This window comes from Petaurus breviceps, unplaced genomic scaffold (assembly GCF_028583685.1).
Source record: "Petaurus breviceps papuanus isolate PSGF00001 unplaced genomic scaffold, PetGlider_PUasm1.0 90919, whole genome shotgun sequence".
Classification (NCBI taxonomy): Eukaryota; Metazoa; Chordata; class Mammalia; order Diprotodontia; family Petauridae; genus Petaurus; species Petaurus breviceps.
The window spans coordinates 33987801-34006591 of record NW_027187378.1 but is presented as its reverse complement, the minus strand read 5'-3'; the positions used below and the strand labels follow the sequence as shown (position 1 = coordinate 34006591).

Genomic DNA, 18791 nt, shown 5'->3' with positions numbered 1-18791 from the left:
GTAGGATTTCAGCTTAGTCCTTGAAACTGAGGGGCAGAGGTGAGGGAGGGAGGGAGGGAGGGAAGGAAGGAAGGAAGGAAGGAAGGTCAGCATAATTTAAGTCAGAGAGCCTTCTTCCTCCACCTCTGCCCCTTAGTTTCCCAGGCTTTCTTTAGGGCTCAACTCAAACCTTAAATAGAATGTTGGATTTGGAGTCAAGAAAGAAGGAAGGAAGGAAGAAGCATTTATTAAGCACCTCCTGTGTTCCATGCAGTGGATAGAGCACCAGAGCTGGAGTCAGGAAGACCTGAGTTCAAATCTAACCTCAGACACTAACTGTATGACCTGGGCAAGTCACTTCACCCTGTTTGCTTCAGTTTCTTCATCTATGAAATGAACTGGAGAAAGAAATCACAAACCACTCCAGTACCTTTGCCAAGAAAATCCCAGAGTCACAAAGAGTTGGACACGACTTAAATGACTCTATAACAACTTGTTCTACACACTATGCTAAGTGCTTTTAAAACATCATCTGATTTGGTCAGGAAGACCTGAATTAAAATTATACCTTAGATACTCACTGGCCTCATGACCTTGGGCAAATCACTTTACCTCTCAGTCTCAGTTTCCTCATATTGTAAAACAGAGATGATAATGGCATCTACCTCTTAGGGTTGTTGTGAGGAACAAATGAGAGCATTGTGAAGAGCTTGGCAGACTTTAAAGCACTATATAAATACTATCTAGCTATTATTTCTCAGTCCCCCCCCACTACTAATGGCTTTCTCTTTCAGATTACATTCCATCTACTCAGTGTACACATGTACATATCAAGGCATGTAGACACATGTGTGTCTATACATGTATATATTTGTCTACACATACATGAACATATATATGAGAGCTGTTTCTAGATATTATCACCCCTATTAAAATGTACTCCTTGAGGACAGGGAGTTTTTATTTTTTCCCCCTTTTTATTCACAGCTTTTAGCATAATGCCTGATGCATAGTAAATATTTAATAAATGCTTCTTTATTGTCTGAGTACATCAGGTGGATATTGATTATGGGGTGCACCTCTCCTCCCATTGTGTATGTTAGCATTATGATATTACAAAATTGGTGTTAGAGAATAGAAAATGGAACTGTGTGTTAACACCGTGGATTTAATTTTATAGGGTCATGAAGGGGTCCTTAGCAGTCATCAGTTCAACCCTTTCATTTGACAGATGAAGGAACATGCCCAGAGAGGTTAAGCAGTTTGCCCAAGGTCACCTAGGTAGCAAGTAACAATAATAATGTTTATACAGAGTGCTCGTCTCATTTGATTCTTAAAACAATCCTATGAGCTAGGTACTGTAGGTACCACCAAAGCAGATCAGTCTCTGTTACACATCTTATAGTCTTAAATAGTTCCTGTGGTCCCAAGTCATTAGCTTGACTGCCAGTTGGATCTCTATGCACTAAGCCAAACTGCCTTTCACCCCCATTTTGCAGATGACACTTAAAGTGGTTGGTGACTTACTAAATGTGATCCTCCTCTGTGATGGGGGCAGAACCCAGGACTTCTCCGCTCAAGCTGAGCATCCTTTTCACCATTATAATGATGTCTTTTTGAACACATTAAAATGCCAACATGGTAGCAAAGCATTCACTTATGATGGAAGGGAGGTGGAAAAAAAGAACATCTACAAATCACAAAACCATGTTGTCTTTTGATTGTCAGTATGGCCCTTGAGGGAGAGGAAAGGGACTTTCTTCAGAAAACAAGAAAAGGTCAAATGACAAATGAGAGATCCATGTTTGGGCTTAAGGGATGAATCTCAACTTAGTCACCAGCTGACACTTGTTCTCTAGAATCCCCGGGTGAACCTAGAGTGGTGACACGCTCCCTCTTGTGAGTTTAATTGCTCTGACAAGTTTGTGGAGCAGTACTTCCCTGCCTATTTGATTATGGCCTCCTTGGTTTGTAGTTAAAAAACTTGGAGGAAATCTAAATAGGAAACAAAATGGAGACCTGTGGCTCCCTCCACCGCGCATAACAAATGATCAGAAAAGTTGATCCTTCCTGCAGTGAGGGATATGACATGACCTGGGTATCTGTGTGACTTCCCGCTAGAAAACTCCAGCCCAGCTTGCTTATTCTCCTTTTGTTCCAGTCCTAGAATCCAAAGATTTAGAACTTCAGGGAACCTTCCTGTGATTATCTCTTCTGATCCCCTAAGTGAGGAAACAGGAGGAGAAGCTCATACAAGGTCCAGTGACACCAATGCCCATTTATAAGATCATTTACCTATATGTAGAGGGTTTTACATGCATTTAGCTAATTTGATATTTACAGAAACCCTTTGGACCTTACCCCAAAGTATTACCCTTTTTGTAGAGGAAAAACTGGGGTTCATAAAGGTTAAGTAGTTTCCCTAGGCTTATATACATAGTAAATGAAGGAATTCAAATTCAGATATCTCCAGTCTCTTTAGACCAGTTCTTTCTACTTCTTCATTCTCTCCCTCTTCCCATCCTCTCTCTTTCCCTCCTTCCTTTCTGTCCCTTCCTTCCCGTCCTCTTTCCCTCCCTTTCCCCTTTCTTTCCCCCCCCTTTCCCTCCCCCTCCCTCTTTCTTTCCTTCACCCCTTAACCCCCTTTTTCCTAACAATCCTTGTGAAGTAGGTATGTTAGCATCAGAAAGACCTGAGTTTGAATCTTGCCTCAGCTACCCAGCCCTAGTCAAGACACTTAACATCTTTCAGCTTTATTTTCTGGTTTCTGAGCCAGAGAACCTGAGTTTGAATCCTGCCTCTGATGCTTACTCCTTGGGTGATCTCACAGGTCTTCCAGGACTAGATTCCTGTTTTCTCAGCCATGAAATGAAGGGCTGGACCAAATGAGTTTCCTTCCAGCTATAAATCTGTACTCCTAGGATCTATTCTCTATAATGGACTATCAATGGGCTGCTCTGTGTGAGATAATAATGTAATCAAATGAGATGATATGTGTAAAGTGTTTTGTAAACCTCAAATTGATGTTCTAAAAGTCAATGCAGTTTTAAGCAATTGAGGTTTAAACAATAATAATTGTTGTTATTATATTATCATGTTATATTATTGAATTATTATTATTGTTGTTGTTGTTAGAGGAATCAGCCTAAAGGAAGGCAATTATAACTTTACTCAGGTTTTTTTTTTTTTTCACTCTTCCTTAATCCTCCCTAATTGCTCCAAGGTTAACTAAATAAACTCTCAGACTCTGGTGCTCTGAGATTTACTTTTTGCTTTTATAAAAGGAGGGATTTAGATTAAATAAGCTTTAGAATTTAGAATCCTTTCCAGCTCTGTATCTATGATATGAGATAAGACTTTACCAACCCAGACACTCACTTTTGTATTGCCTCATTAACGGATGGTTTCTTTGCCATGGTCATTTATTTATTTTTTGCTTATTGTTAGAGATAGAAAAGATATACTGAACATGAAGTCATGAGAGAAGTGGGCTTGAATTCCATTTCTTTTTATTTATTTTCCATGTGATCATAGACAAATTATTTAACCCTCTGAGCCTCAGTTTCTTAATCAGTACAATGAGGCTGGGAATAGTTCCCTCATAGGATATTTGTGCTATCAAATGAGATAACTTCAAAAGCTTTAAAGTGCTCTATGAATTGTCAATATTCTTGGTTTCAGTTGCTGAGAGTTCAGAGGTTAGATTGACAGAATACCACCCACTTTCTCTAGTAAAATTCCAATATTCTTTCCTTGTTGTGGACAGCAGGAAGCATATTGATCACTAAGGAGAAAGGAGCATCAGCTGGAGTTTAGGGCTTATGCACAAAGCAAAAACTTTAAAAAATAAAAAGAGATAAATAAAGAAACTATGATGCTGAAAGGAACCATAGACAATAGACCAATATCAGTAATGATCCAAACATCTTAATTCATAGCATCTAAATTCATACCAGAAGCAGCAGCAGAACTACAAGAAGCAATGACAAAAGAGACTTCAGTATCATGCTATCTGTTTGGGTTAAGGCTTTATGCCCAAATAGAAATTCAACTTAGTAGAGGCTTGTTTGGGGTACATCTAGTGCCTTTTTTGACAGAGGAAGTCTGACAGATGCTCAGTAGACCCTCCCTTCCCAGCCAGAAGTTTTTGAATGCTGGGCTAGAATATGTTCTGAGTTATATTTCATTCTGTCTTCAGTTTTAGAGAAATCTTAATTTCTGCAACATTTTCCCTTACCAAATACCTACATTTAATATTCAGCCTCCTTCATCGGATTGCTTCCCCCACCCCCCATCTTCCCCCCCCCTCCCCGAAAAAGAATATTTAATTGTTTCTTGTTCACATGTCTTCTTTCCATGAGTTTCTTTGTAGTTCCTACCATTCATTTTATTTTTGGGAAGGGAGAAGGAAGGCAATGGGGACCAGATAGCATTATTTGTTCTTTTTCTTCTTTTCCCTTTCCCTCTGACATTCCACAGACAACTGTTACATCCCCAGAGTATCTTCATTCTACTGAGTCTTTTTTCTGCCCTGATATTGATTTCTTTCTGAGGTAATCTGCACGCCCTCTATCCCTGTGTTCCCCTAGACAGCCTTTGACATTCTCTCTCTGTTCCTTTGCTCTTCGGATGCACAAATATCTTCCTTATTCTAGTTAGGGATATTTACCTCCTCTCCCTTCCTGCCACTCCTTCTTATAACTCTGTCACATTCCCCTCTGCCTTATCAGGGGACCTGAACTCAGACCTTTGTAGAGAAACCACTACTCAACACTTAGTAAGTGCCTACCATGGGCAAAATGGTGCCCCAGGTTCTACTGAGGGGATGTGAGGAATGGAAGACTTGAGCCCTGCCTTTAAAGGAATTTAAAGCCTATTTGAAGAAACCAGACACACTGAATGGGAAGCACTTAAAAATCTACATGAGTAAAAACAACTTAATAACTAGCATTTATATAGCACTTTTAAGATTTGTATTCCTTTACCTATGTTGTTTCAGCATTACAACAACCCTAGAAGGTATTTACTGTTATTCTCCACATTTTGCAGATGAAGACACTGAGCCAGAGAGAGCTTAAGTGACTTGCCAAGGATCACACAGCTAGTAAATGACTGAGGCAGGATCTGATCTCCAGTTTTCCTGTCTCTGAGGCTAGCTGTCTATCCACTGTGCCACTTGTATGTCTCTAATCTATGTTATTCACTAGAAGAAATAAATAATAGAGATGTGTCTGACAAATTGTCTCCAACTGTTATGATCTGTCTTTAAACATTTAGAATTACCTTGCTAGAGTCTAGAGTAGATGTGCTCTTAAGAGGGAAATGACAAATTCATTCATACATTTAGCAGATATTGACTGAGCATCTACTTTGTGTAGTGATTTGTTTTTGGTACAAGGAAAGATGCAAAGATAATTAAGACGTGGTATTTACCTTCATAGGACTTAGAGAAGAATAAAAACAAACATTAGTTTGTAAGCTCCCTGAGGGCAGGGACTGTTTTTGCCCTTTTTGTGCCCTCAGCACTTAGGACAAGTACAGTGTCAAAAGATAAAGGTAACCGATTTCATGTGAAATGGTCCCACTTTGGCCTCTTTAATCAGGCCAGTTTATGGGGAAAAAAAAAAGAAATCTCCACATTTCAAAGCATAGACTTAGAGGGAAAAGTAAACTGAAGTGAACTCAGTAACTATTTTTCAGTCTTCTCTTTGGCTTAAATGAGTATTCCATCTCACCATTGTTGGATTTCTGTGTCAAGTTAGAGAGGACCAGAGAGTGGTACAATGGAAAAAATGCTACATCTGGAACTTAATTTGAATCCTCATTCTGCTACTCATCTACTTTTACAACTTTGGGCAAATCATTTGATCTCTTTTTTAGTTTTTAATCTGTTTCCTTTTCTCTAAATTTGAAATGGATGAACTTCTGAGGTTCCTTCCAGCTTTAAAACTATAAAAGCTAGTGACTATGTTTACATGTTGAATTCAACTGAGTATTATTAAGCATATACAATGGCGATACAGAGAAAAATGAAGACTAGTCCCCTCCTTTAAAGGAACTTATGTTCTACTGGGGGCACAAGATGCATACAGATAGGTAGGAACAGTCGATCCACAAGCATTCATTAAGCACTTACATAGATTAGGCACTGAGCAAGGAATTGTAGACATAGAGAAAGGCAAAAATTATCCCAGAAGGCAGAAGGGTGATGGATGGAATCAGGGACCAAAATGAGGCATAGATTTCTGAGCATGAACAGTTTGGAAATTTGTTTTACTTGGCTATGCATATTTGTTACAAAGGGTTTGTTTTTCTTTTTTTTTTCCCAATGAGGTGTGGGTGTGCCAGGAAGGAAACAAAATAGATTTTTATTAATTTAAAAAAAATTTTTTTAAGGCAAAATCATGAGATACTTTGGGGAGAAAGATAATACTCACAACTAGAGGACAGTGGAAGAATAGGTTGGATAAAAACTGGAAACTTTGAATATCTTGTTTCTGATATTCAGGGAAGATTAAAGATGGCAGCAGATCATCAGGGAAACCTAAAGGGAGGTCTCTGGAGAACTGAATTCTCCCCTAAGAGGTGGAGACATAGAAGAGAAAGATATGCAGAAGGCCTTGATTGATGGGTACCTTTTTGGTATGGAGCAAATTGAAATGTGGTCATTTTCCTGCCTCATTCCACTGTCATATTGCCCAGGCAGATGAGATGATTAAAACATGTGCCTTGTGTCAGAATGATTCCAGGAACCAGGCATCAGTAATAATCAGACTTAGCAGGGTGGGCATTGTGGCAAGATTGGTGGATCCCCTAGCTGGGTGAGAAAACTTGTCTTTTATCCTGGGACCTTCCTGGGCACTAGAGGCAGCTAGAGCTTTAATAATGACACCCTGGTGATAGCTTTTTGCTTTATTGACATTTTATAAATTGTTCATTGTGGAGAATGATGAATTTAAGATTCCGTGGTGTGCTGTGGTCATTCACCATTATTCTGATCTGCTGCTGTTCACAGTTTGAAAAAAATTTTTTTTGAGTGCAATGAATTAATAATAAAAATGATTGCATTCTTCTCAGTCCTGGTAATGATTCATCATTTGCTTACTTTTGGATATGGCCCTCATATCCATTTTTCATGAGTCATCCTAAGTTATGAAGGTAAGACTGACATAAAGCTCTTCCTTCATGTCTTCCTGTCTTGGGCTCTGTATTTGTCTTCATCAATCTCTGTCTTTTCTTAAATCCTTCCCCCCCACCCCCAATTCAGGGTCACTCTTATGATATTTCTACATATTCTAGTTTTATTCATGATAGTAACTTCAAACTGAATTGTGCCAAGCTTCAAGGTAAGCCATCAAATGATTGATGACTTGAGTGGGCTTGATCCATGTATGAAGCTGAGCAGTAAGGCAGTGAAGAACCTGGAGCTTGGGGCTGTGGCAGCATTCTTTATCAGTCATAGTGTATCTTAAACCTAGGGTCAAGTAAATTCGAAGATGCTTTGTCTTGATATCTAGACAAATTCAGGGCAGTCTTTTTTTTAAAATCAGAAATATTAAAAATAAAAACAAAAATGAGTAGTATAAAAATGAGTGTTCCATAACCCATATATCTCTATAAATATCCTCATGATAAAGGGGCTTTTGGATCTTGCCTCTGCTGTACCAAGACTTCTCCCCAACCTAGCTTAATACCATGAACAGAGAAGGTGTTTGATGTTGGTTGAATTGAATTAAGTTGAATTGAATCTTAAGTTGAGGTACCATTAATGTCCTTTCAATAAACATTTACTAAGTGCCTACTATGTGCCAGTCACTGTGCTAAGTACTGGGAATCTAAGAAGTAGCAAATCTAGGTAGAGGAGGGGTATTGCTGTAAAAGAGAGGTATAGGCGACTAGGTGGTGCAATGGATAGAGTTCTGGGCCTGGAGCCAGGAAGACTACTGTTCCTGAGTTCAAACCCGACCTCAGACACTCACTAGCTGTGTGACCCTGGGCAAGCCACTTAACCCTGTTTGCCTCAGTTTCCTCATCTGTAAAATGAGCTGGAAAAGAAAATGGCAAACCAGTATTTTTGCCAAGAAAACCCCAAATGGTGTCACAAAGAGTCAGATATGACTAAAATGGTTAAACAACAACATAGCAAAACTATAGCAGTTTTCAAAAGCCAAGGAGATAAGTTTGGGTGTACTGAGTAGAATTATTCCAGTTTCACTAAGTATTGCTATATACAGTGAACACATAAAGGAGATTTTTATTTCCTTCTGGGAAATCCCTCACTCTTTGCCTCTTTCACAGACATCAAAGAGGCCCTATAGATTGCCATGATTCTCTGAGTAAGATACTTTGTTCTTTGCCATGGTAACTAAGAGAGAAATCAGGAGGCCTTGAATATGCTGGGTAGTATATTAGAAAATGAATTCACTGGCCCTTCTTCACTATTTCAAAAGTGATGGAAATGCCATTCTTTTAGGCAGAATGAATAATAATGATAAAGGATTTAGAGACTAGTTCATAGATTCCCTAAAGAAACTTCAATAAGAAGACTGTCAACATCTGTTGCTGGTGTTGTGGGACCAGTGACACTTTATGTAATAAAAGGATACTAGAAAGAAAAGGCTGAACATCCCAACTCATCTGGGAAGCCTTCCCCTGAACAGCCTCAGCTTATAGTGTTCTCTTTCCCTCTGAATTGCAATTGCAATTTTTCTTTATAAAATTAATTTAACAGTGTACTGCCTTATAACATTTCTTACTTCCTATATTGGTCCAGAATATAGACCACACTTTGCTCCCCAAATCTGGCTTCTATACATTCCAAATTTGGAATGTATATTTTTATACTACCCGTATGACCTATATTTGCCTATAATTACCCCAATTGCTTATTGTTAGGAGGGTGCCTTGTTCCCACACTGAGCTGAAAAAATAGTTGTTGGTAGTGGATCTACTGGATTTTAATGTATGATAGAGAATCTTTCTGGAACCTGTCATCATGTAGAGCCATAGAAAGAGGGCTGGATTTAGAAGTCAAAGGATCAGAGTTCCAATCCTGCCTCTTGCACCTCCTGCCTGTGTGACCTTCGTCAAATGACTCAATGTCTCTGGGCCTCGATTCCTTCACGTGTAAAAAGAGGCAGATGATCTCTTAAGGTGCATTTCTGTTCTAAATCTGTGATCCTATGATCTTAGAGTTTTTTTTTAATCTTCCTTTTAAAAATATTGAGTTGCAAAAAATCCCAGCCTTGATACTTAGTATCTATATCAAAGGTGTCAAACATACCACCCATGCCATCCGCTGCACTGGAACCAGGTTGAAATGGAATTGGGAAATATTTAACAAAATAAATAAAAATGCAATAGAATGTAGATGATATTAATATGTAATTTTCTAAGTCAATATGCAGCCCATAGGGATCCTTTTGTATGGTGTAGTGTCCCCCCTTTCCGTGTCAGTGTGTCACAACCGAGCTATATAATGACCGTGGACAAATCAGTTCATCCCTTGTCTGTATCAGTTTCCTCATCTGTTAAAATGGGATGGATAATACTTAAACTGCCTTACCTCTTGTGTGTTTTGAGGAAAACACTCTTATCAGTTACTGTTATTATCTGTGGTAATAGTAGTAGTATTAGAAGTTGTGGGAAAATTAGGAAGAAGAGAATAAAAGCAAAAATAAAAGGCAATTCTGATGTATTATACCTGTATGTCCTTGGACAACTCATCCATGGGCATCAGTTTCCTTATTTGTAAAATGAGGGGGTTGGACTAGATTTCTCTTAAAGCCCCAGCTATAACTCTGTGATACTGGCATGAAGAAAGAAGTAAAGATAAAAATGAATAAAACATATCTATTTTAGTTGAAATGTGGGGGTAAAAAATACCTTATAGTGGATTTTTTTTACAATAATATTGTATAATTATTTTTTCTATGTGCTGGTGTTTTACTGTCAGAATGATCTCATTTTAGGGTTGTGATTTAACAGTATACGTTGCTCTACCGAATAGCTCTTTTAAATCAGTTATATTTAATTAACTTCTCAAGTATTTATGTCTTATCACCCCAGTTAGATTACAGCTCCTTAAAGGTAAGATAGGAACCATATCTTATTTCTTGTTTAGTCATTTTCAGACATGTCTGACTGTTAAGGACCTATTTTGGGGTTTTCTTGGCAAATGTACTAGAGGTTACCATTTCTTTCTCTAGCTCATTTTACAGATGAAGAAACTGAGGCAAATAGTTAAGTGACTTGCCCAGAGTCACACAGTGTCAGTGTGAGTGTCAGATTTCAACTCAGATCTTCCTGACTTTAGTCCTGGTGCTCTATCCACGGCGCTACCTGACTGCTCCCCTGTATCTTATACTCATTTGGATTTTATTCCCCATCATCCCTAGTGGAGTACTTTTCATGTAATAAAGTCAATAAATGTTTCATTTGATTAAAAGTTTTTTTCCATATTAAAATCTGCCACCTATATGATATTACAATGAATTTTCTGAAACAGAAATAAGTCAGATAAGTGAAAGAGTGAGTTAAGAGTAAGTAAAAGAGAGAGAGATGGAAAATGAGTAGTCAGTCAGCCCCTCCACAGGACCAAGGTAATTACTGTGTTCCCAAATGGACTTAACCGTTCCCTTAGATTTGGAATCCATGTGTCTTCTCCAGGAAGAAAATGTGCCAGAGCCTAACTTCCAGATGGAAAAGGGCCAGCCCAGCCTCAAGGCCACATGCCCAAGTAATCATCCTGACTCGATGGGACCTGAAGACTCCTACTGATACATCCTCCCACAGGCTGTGTTCAGGAAGCTTCTGTTTGATGAAGCACAATTCCCATTTGGAATGCCTGACAGACAGCCACTAATTAGTCCTCTGCTCATTTCTGGCAGAGACTCTTCCCCCCCCCCATTTGGAGAAGCTGTGACATAAGAGTTTTGGTCGCTTGTTTAAAAGTCATTGGAAAGGCTGGGACCAAAGCCTGAGTTTTGCTGGTTGTCACTCTGGTTCCTTGATACCACTTTGTATTGTGGGAAGAATGCTGAAAATAACTTCTCATCTGTGAAAAATAACAATATTGAAACTATATTTGTTGTAGTGCTTCAAGTTTTACAAAGATGTCTTATGTACATTATCTCATTTGATATCTCACATTATATTACTCTGTGAGGTAGGCACTGTTATAGGTTTTCTTACATCTGAGGAAATGGAGGCTGAGAAACATGAAGTTACTTGCTCAGGGTCACTCAACTAGTATCAGAGGTGGAATTTTAGCTTAGGTTCCAACAGACTTCAAATCCAGTATCCTTTTCATTACACCACACTTCTAAAATCTAAACATTGTTAATTATTTGATTCTTCTATGGTGTTTTGAGATTTGCAAAGCCCTTGCATACAATATGCATTGAATAATTAGAAAAAATTGCAGTAAGAGTAGGAAGAGAGGGATGGTTGAGATTTTTTGACTAAGAGGTCTCTGAAAAATTTCTTCTACCTGTATGTCTTTCTAACTTTTTTAATATACTGAATCATAGACTCACAATCTTTCATTTGTCAGAGTTCTTATAGTTCAATCTAGTTACTTCATTTCCTGGTTTTTTTTTTTTTTTCTGGTTCACTGATGATGGTGTTGACCTTATTTATACTACAGATGTAACTGTAATTGATGTCTGAGAAGAGTACTTTTGGCCCCCATATCCAGGCCCAGTTGTATGCCCACACATGAGATTACCTTAATTCCATTTTGCAAATAAGGAATCTGACAGTTTTAAATGACTTGTACAGTGGATGAGGAAAGCTAAGGTTAATAAGGTTAATTGAGATGAGAATTTCTTTTGTAGTCCTACTAAGCACAGAGCCTTAGTATGTCAATAAGAGATGTTGGTTCTCAATCCTGTTTTGTCTTAATCTTCTTGCTCCATCTAAACTTATCTCTCCTTTGTACAATGATTCAATACAATTTAATCTTTAGACCTTAGCCTCTTTATGTGCAAAATGTGAGAACTGGACCAGATATTTTTGAGTCCCTTCCTGGTCCAGAATTTTATAATGTTTTTATTGTTTTGTTTTTGATTGGGGATGTTTCAGATCATGCCTTCATTGACTTTTCCATGCTTTTGATAAACAGAAATATTATTTCCCTCTCTGTTGCCTGGTTGTAGAGTTGAATCATTGTGAAAAATAAAGTTTGCAATGATCTATATACTTTATAGATTTATTAATTGAAAGGGAGTAATGTATTCTGCATCTAGGTAAGTGGTTTGGAGCCAGGTTGTGAAAGGCATTTAAAGCCTTTGATATTTAAAATCAAAGAGAAGAATTTGTATTTGATCCTACTGATGAGGAAAATTGTCCTTTAGGAAAATCACTTTGGCCACTGTGTAGAAGGTAGATTAGAGAGAGAGACAGAGACAGAGAGAGACAGAGAGAGAGAGGATCTGAAGAAGGGAGACTAGTAATAGGCCATAATAATAGTTCAGGTGAAAGGTGATTCTAATTGCAATCCAAACATAAAACTATCCCAAACTCAAAAACTACCCCTATTCTGTGCAATTTGTATAAAAGACAAAAACCAAGTATATCACAAAGTTTAAAAGTGTGGATTTTTTATGTGCACTGATTCAGGGATTAACTCAGATCATAGATGGCTTTATGCTATCTTTATTAGTATGTGTATAACATCTATCAGAACTTTGCTTTTGATTCTCCTTCAACTCTTACCTTCCTTGGTGGAATCCAAGAACATTTAAAATATTTTCAACTTTTTCCTTGAAAAAAAGCTGTTTACTTTTCCTTATTATCTCCATAAAGGACAGGTCTCATTTTTCAAAAAAGAATTATTAATATATCTTTATTATGTTTTGATAAATTTTGTTCAGAATTTGGTCATTTAACATTTACCCGAGGGTATACCTTATTAGATATAAAGCTGAGTTTTAGAAGTAAATATAGCTTTAAGAATTATTTGAACAACATTGTCCCTTATTTTATAGATGAGAAAATGGCAGTAACTTTCCCACCTAGGATCAAACAGATGGTGCTCTGCTATCTAATTGTACAGTAATGCAATGATTTGTGCCCTGTCAGAAAGCTGTGATACATTTTATAACCCAAGCCTTGAGGTCATAAACTTCCATGAAGTAAGGAAAGTTCATTTTACACAAATTTGAAATTAATGACTTAGCTAAATCCCATTTTTGGTGCTTATTAAAAGGGTAGTTTATACTTGAGTAAAGGTATCATTTTGAATTCACAGAACATTAATCATATACCTGTCATGTGCTCTATAATGTGCTAATAAGCATTAGGAATATGATGTTTTTTGTTTGCTTTGCCATCCATTTATTAAGGGGAAAGGAGAGAAATTTGATGTCAGGGAGCAATTTTTTTTCTTACGAAAAAGTAATTTGATTTAATTTGTCTTACTTTGGAAATTGTTTTATTATTGTAATTTATGCTTTAGTTCCTCTAACCCAATTCCATCATGTCAACAGTATTTAATAAATGTAACAATGAAAGTTAAAGGCATGAGGATGAATTCCCTATTGTGACGACATAGCTTTATAGTCAGCTGCCAGCTTCAATATTTGCTTTATCGTTGCCCCATAATCATAGACATATTATTTCAGTTTGCTGTAGGAAAAAGGCAAAGAACTTAGACATTTGATTTTACCTCTGTCACATGAAAAGCCTTCCATTAACTGGATTAGAAAAGGATTGACAGGCACCAAACCCATATAATTCCAAGTCTAGAATTTAACTAATCCTGACTTCGGATTCCCTTCAAGACATTGTAATATCAAAAAATCTCAAGAACAGAATAGTAGTTGTACTATCAGTATGTTATTTGAGTAAATACATAATGACTAAAAGGTTATTAGAATTCAGTGAATAATATATGTAATATACAATAAGTAAAATTATCTTTTATTAATCACAATAGCAAAAACATGCACACATACAAAATCTTTATTCAGTTTTCTTTAGGTACATTTGCTTGTTTATAGTTTCATGAATCTTTTAACAAAATTTCTTGGTCCCCTGTGTGAGCTTTGGTCTTTTTCTTCTGATATAGTGCAGTTGGCACCTGGCAGTGGAACTTGGGAGTTCAGAAAGCTGCTTTGTAAAAGAGCAATTATTTCTGTCTTCAGGAAGCACTGGTTCAGTGTTGTAAGGAGGTAAAAGCTGATAGAAGTTTCATGCAGTGCTGTGACGAAGTATGGAGGTTGGAGTGACTGGGCTAGCTAGGTTGGCATGAGTCAGCGGTGTGGTGCGGCCACCAAAACAGCTTGTTCAGTCTCAGAGTGGTTAATAGAAGCTTAGTGTCTAGAACAAGGGAGGTTATAGCCCCATGGAACCCTGCCTCTTTTTGGACCATCTCGTTAGTACCATGTTTAGATTTGGGTGCAACATTTTAGGGAGAAATTGACACAATATAAGTGTCCTTAGAAGAGGGTAGATGAGAATAATTGATGATAATAGCCAGCATTCACATAGTGCATATTATGTGCCAGGACCTGTGCCAAGTTCTTTACAAATATTGTTTCATTTGATCCTCATAACAACCCTGGGAGGGAGGTGCTATTATTTTTTTTTTTTGGAGGACGGAAGGTAGGGCAGTTAGAGTTAAGTGACTTGCCCAGGGTCACACAGCTATTTTTTGTGTTGAGTGTCTAAGGCTGGATTTGAACTCAGGTCCTCCTGACTCCAGGGCCAGTGCTCTATTCACTGCGCCACCTAGCCACCCCATGTAGGTGCTATTATTAATCCCCATTCTACCGATGAAGAAATTGGGGCAGATAGTTTCAGTGATTTGCCCAGGATCACCCAGGCAGTAAGTGTCTGAGGCCAGATTTGGACCTAGGTCTTCCCAACCACAGGCCCAGTGCTTTATCCAGAGCATCACTTAGGTTGGGTCAGAATGTTGAAGAGATTCTGAATCATAACATACAAGACTGAGTTCAGTTTTTACAGTTCAGTTCAACATTTATGAAGTGAGTACTGTGTACTCTGAGCACATAGTATGCTTTAGAGCAGGAAGGTAAGGGTGCTCTTAAGGAGCTCTCCTTCTACTAGGAAGATTTTATTTTTATACATACATATGTACGCATGCATGTATGTATATGCTTATGTCTGTATATAAACATATACATATACACACATGTATATATAAAAGTGAAAGCAGAGTTGTATATAATTTTAAAAAGGAGAAGTTCACAGGTTTGAGTTTCTGGACCAGAGTAAGGAGACTGTATCAGACACAGTTAAAGGAGGAGACGGAGAGCCAACAGGATTGGGGGTTGTGGAGGAGAAGATTGAAGAAAAGAGAAGAATCGGGAAATCTGGCTGCTAGTCGAGGCCTTTTCACTAGTTAGAGCTTAGTAAGTTAAAGCTTCTCCAAGGTCTGTTTTCTGATCTGTAAAATAGTTGTAGTAACCGCCTTAACATAAGCAATTGGATGTTGGTGGAAAGGAATCTAGACTTGGAATTAGGATTTCAGCCTAGATCTGATATTCCCTAATTGTATGTCCCTGGACAAATCATTTCACCCCACTATCAACAAAATGACTATGATAATACTTTATTATATACCTCACAGGGTTTTTATGGTTAAAATGCTTTCCTATCTTACAGGTCATCTGTGAGGAAAACACTTTGTAGACAGTACTTAAACCATCATATAAATGTGAGAATGTTATTGTTATTATCAGAATATAGGAGTCAGTAAACATTTATTAAACACCTACTGTGTACTAGACACTGTGCTAAGTGCTAGGGACACAGAGAAAGGCATAAAATAGCCCCTGCTCTTAAGGCACTCATAATCTAATGGGGTAAAACAACACATAGAAACTGAAAGGGGGAGAGTAGAGATCTTTGCGGAAATCCATAAAATCTAAGGGACATGATGAAGTCCTATGGCCAAGTTGGAAATGATCTGAGAACACGTGAGTTTCAGAACTAATTTTATCTTGCAGAATGATGACTCATTGGCTCATTAGTGATGACATATCATTAACCACAGTTAAACTTGTTAGTGTTGAGTTATACTATTCACAATAACTTAGGTTGTGAGAGTGAGCATGTGAAAGTGCTTTAAAAATTCAAAACCTCTGTACAAATAATATTGTTTGAATCTTTAATAATGGTGATAACAGAGAGCATTTATGGAATTCTGCGTTCCAAAATTTTAGTTGCAAAGTTACAAATACTATCTCCTTTAATCCTTAAAACAACCCTGGAGGAAGGTTGCTATTATCTCCATCTTAGAGATGAGGAAAAAGAGACGGACAAAATCAGTGATTTGCCCAGGGTCATATAGCTAGTAGCAGCAGCAGCAGTAAAAGTATAGTAGCAGCAGCAGCAGCAGTAGTAAACATTTATGTAGTACTTACTATATTCTAGGCACTGTGCTAAGTGCTTTACAATTATTATCTCAATTGATCCTCACAAGAACTCTGGAAGATAGATGCCATTATCATTATTATTATTATTTTCATTTACAGTTGAGGAAACTGAATACATGTACACATATGTATATGTGAGAGATTAAATGACTTGCCCAGGCTCACACAAATAATAAGTGTCTGAGGCCAGATTTTGAACTCAGGTCTTCCTAACTCCAGGCCCAGTGCTCTGTCCACCGCACCACCTCATTGCCTGTTATCTTAAATAAATTTGGGATAAACACCTAACTTTATGAACTGTATCAGTCAAGTTACTTGTAATTACTAGACATATGTTGTGAAGAAAGAAATATACTAAGATTATAGTAATACTGCATTACGTTTTACAAAACATGTGTTAGATATGGTGAGGGGGTTTTTAAAAGTGCTTTAAAAGCAACTTTGGTTTCCTCTGTTTGGGTATTCATAGAGTACACCAGTGCAGAATCCAACCCCATCTTCAGGAAGAATTATCTTGTTGAGATGCTGTGTACTGCCCCCCTATCCACACCCCCTGAGCTTCTGCTGAGTCTCTCTGAATTTAGCTAGACTGACCCTCAGAGTGATACAGTCCTTTTTGCTAAGTCACTACTCAAGGCTTTCTTTCCCAGAGGTGATAGGTTCTTGCTCAGTCTTTGCTCTGTTGGAGAAAAGCCTTATGGAACCAAGTATTGCTTTGTGGAATTGGTGCAAGAATTTAATATCATAAAAAGGATGTAATTTTAAATTATTGGTGATGAATTATTATGCCAACCCTAAATGAATATAAATATTTGTAATTAACTAATGAGATCATTTACTTTATCATTTCATTTATATAAATATGGATATGGATACATATTCATCACGCTTCCATAAATAATGAATAAAACATCTGTGGGAACAAAAGTATAGCATATTCATGTAATTCCACTAAAATAATACAGAATATTGATGTGTTTGCATAAATATGTATATAAGTGCATATTTCATATCCCCATATAATGATAGTCATATCTGTAAAAATATAAATAAGATAGATTCATATAATTCCATTAAAATAATTCAGAATATTAAAAATAATTCATGGTGGTTGTTAAGGTGCTAGGTACTCTCTGTCCCAAACTAGATCACTGTAATATAGTTGTTCAATAAATAAGTCTGTCTGGGAAATAATGACAAATATCTCACTGAAGTACATTTATTGAATATAATTCTTCATGACATATTTGTTTACCACAAATAAAGTAATTCAGTCACATAGCTGACTGTGAAATCTAGAGAACATAAAAGACTATTCTTAATTTATTGGTGTTTTTTTTTAATCTGATGAATCAGAGCAAAATATAGGCCTGAAGTCTTTCTTCAAAAGTGCCTCTCTCCTTGATAAAAATTTTAGGAGATTTCACAACAGATGTGATTATAGAAGTAACATTATTTAACAATCTGCTGATTGTTTACATCCAGAAAGATGTTCTACCAGGAGAAATACAAAGAAATCTATTACCGTCATTAGGTTCAAGGAGAAGGGTTTTTTATTTACAGTTAGGTCTGCCAAATACTCTTAGTAGTATAATCCTTGAGACATATTACAAAGCCTCCTTTGTTATATCTAATGAAGCTTTTAAAAATTAGTTTAGCCATCATCAAATAAATAAATAAAACAATAAAATAAATTAAATAACAAACTCTGCTGGTGGGGTATTCTAGTAAATGTTTAACACCCAGCTTTCTGGAAAGGCACACCTTTAAATTTAATACTCATTGTTAATGATTTCTTTATCACTTACTTAAGTCTAGACAATCAATTCAATAATGAATCAAACACTTATTTGTAGCATTTGCTGATTTCAGTTTACACTGACAATTTAACAGTCAGTTCTTAAAAATAGATTGAACCTGACTCCTGCACACTCCTATCTGCCTCTTAATGCATACTAATGTTGTGACCTTGGGCAAGTGACTTAGTTTTAGCAAGAGCCATTACTTTTGGTGAATGGGAGTTTATATACCAAGAAGATCACAGATTTCCATCTCATTAAAAAAAAAAAAAGACACATGCCATTCTACTGCTTTAAGGTTTGCAGAGTACTTTGATTTCCTCACAACATTTTGAGATGAATAATGCCCATACTAATAGTATCATTATACCAGTGAGGAAACTGATACTCAAAAAGTTTAAGAGACTTAATCTAAGGTCACATAGTAGCAGACCTAGGGTTTGCATCCAAGTCTCCTCACTTGTCTAGGACTCAGAGTTCTGAACATGGATGTGAGTAGAAGGGAAAGAAAAAGTGGACAGAGGAAAATGGAAGATTTCCTACTATTTGCTTGCATAATAGCAAAAGAGAGGGAGGGAGGAAGAGACAGAGACAAAGACACACAGAGAGA

The 18791-nt window shown here is 37.1% G+C and overlaps 1 protein-coding gene across 10 annotated transcripts in view; it reads left to right on the top strand.

Moving 5' to 3' along the window:
- Positions 1-18791, top strand: part of PSD3 (pleckstrin and Sec7 domain containing 3) — an 804858-nt gene that overhangs the window by 691694 nt on the left and 94373 nt on the right. The window contains exon 15 of one of the 10 annotated variants that reach the window (XM_069075750.1): positions 5029-7443. The exons of the other annotated variants lie outside the window; for them this stretch is intronic. Within the exon in view, the coding sequence (XP_068931851.1) occupies positions 5029-5061 (33 nt within the window). The 3' untranslated portion in view covers positions 5062-7443. Of the gene's footprint in view, positions 1-5028; positions 7444-18791 lie in introns of those variants that run through there. 10 annotated transcript variants of the gene reach the window in all.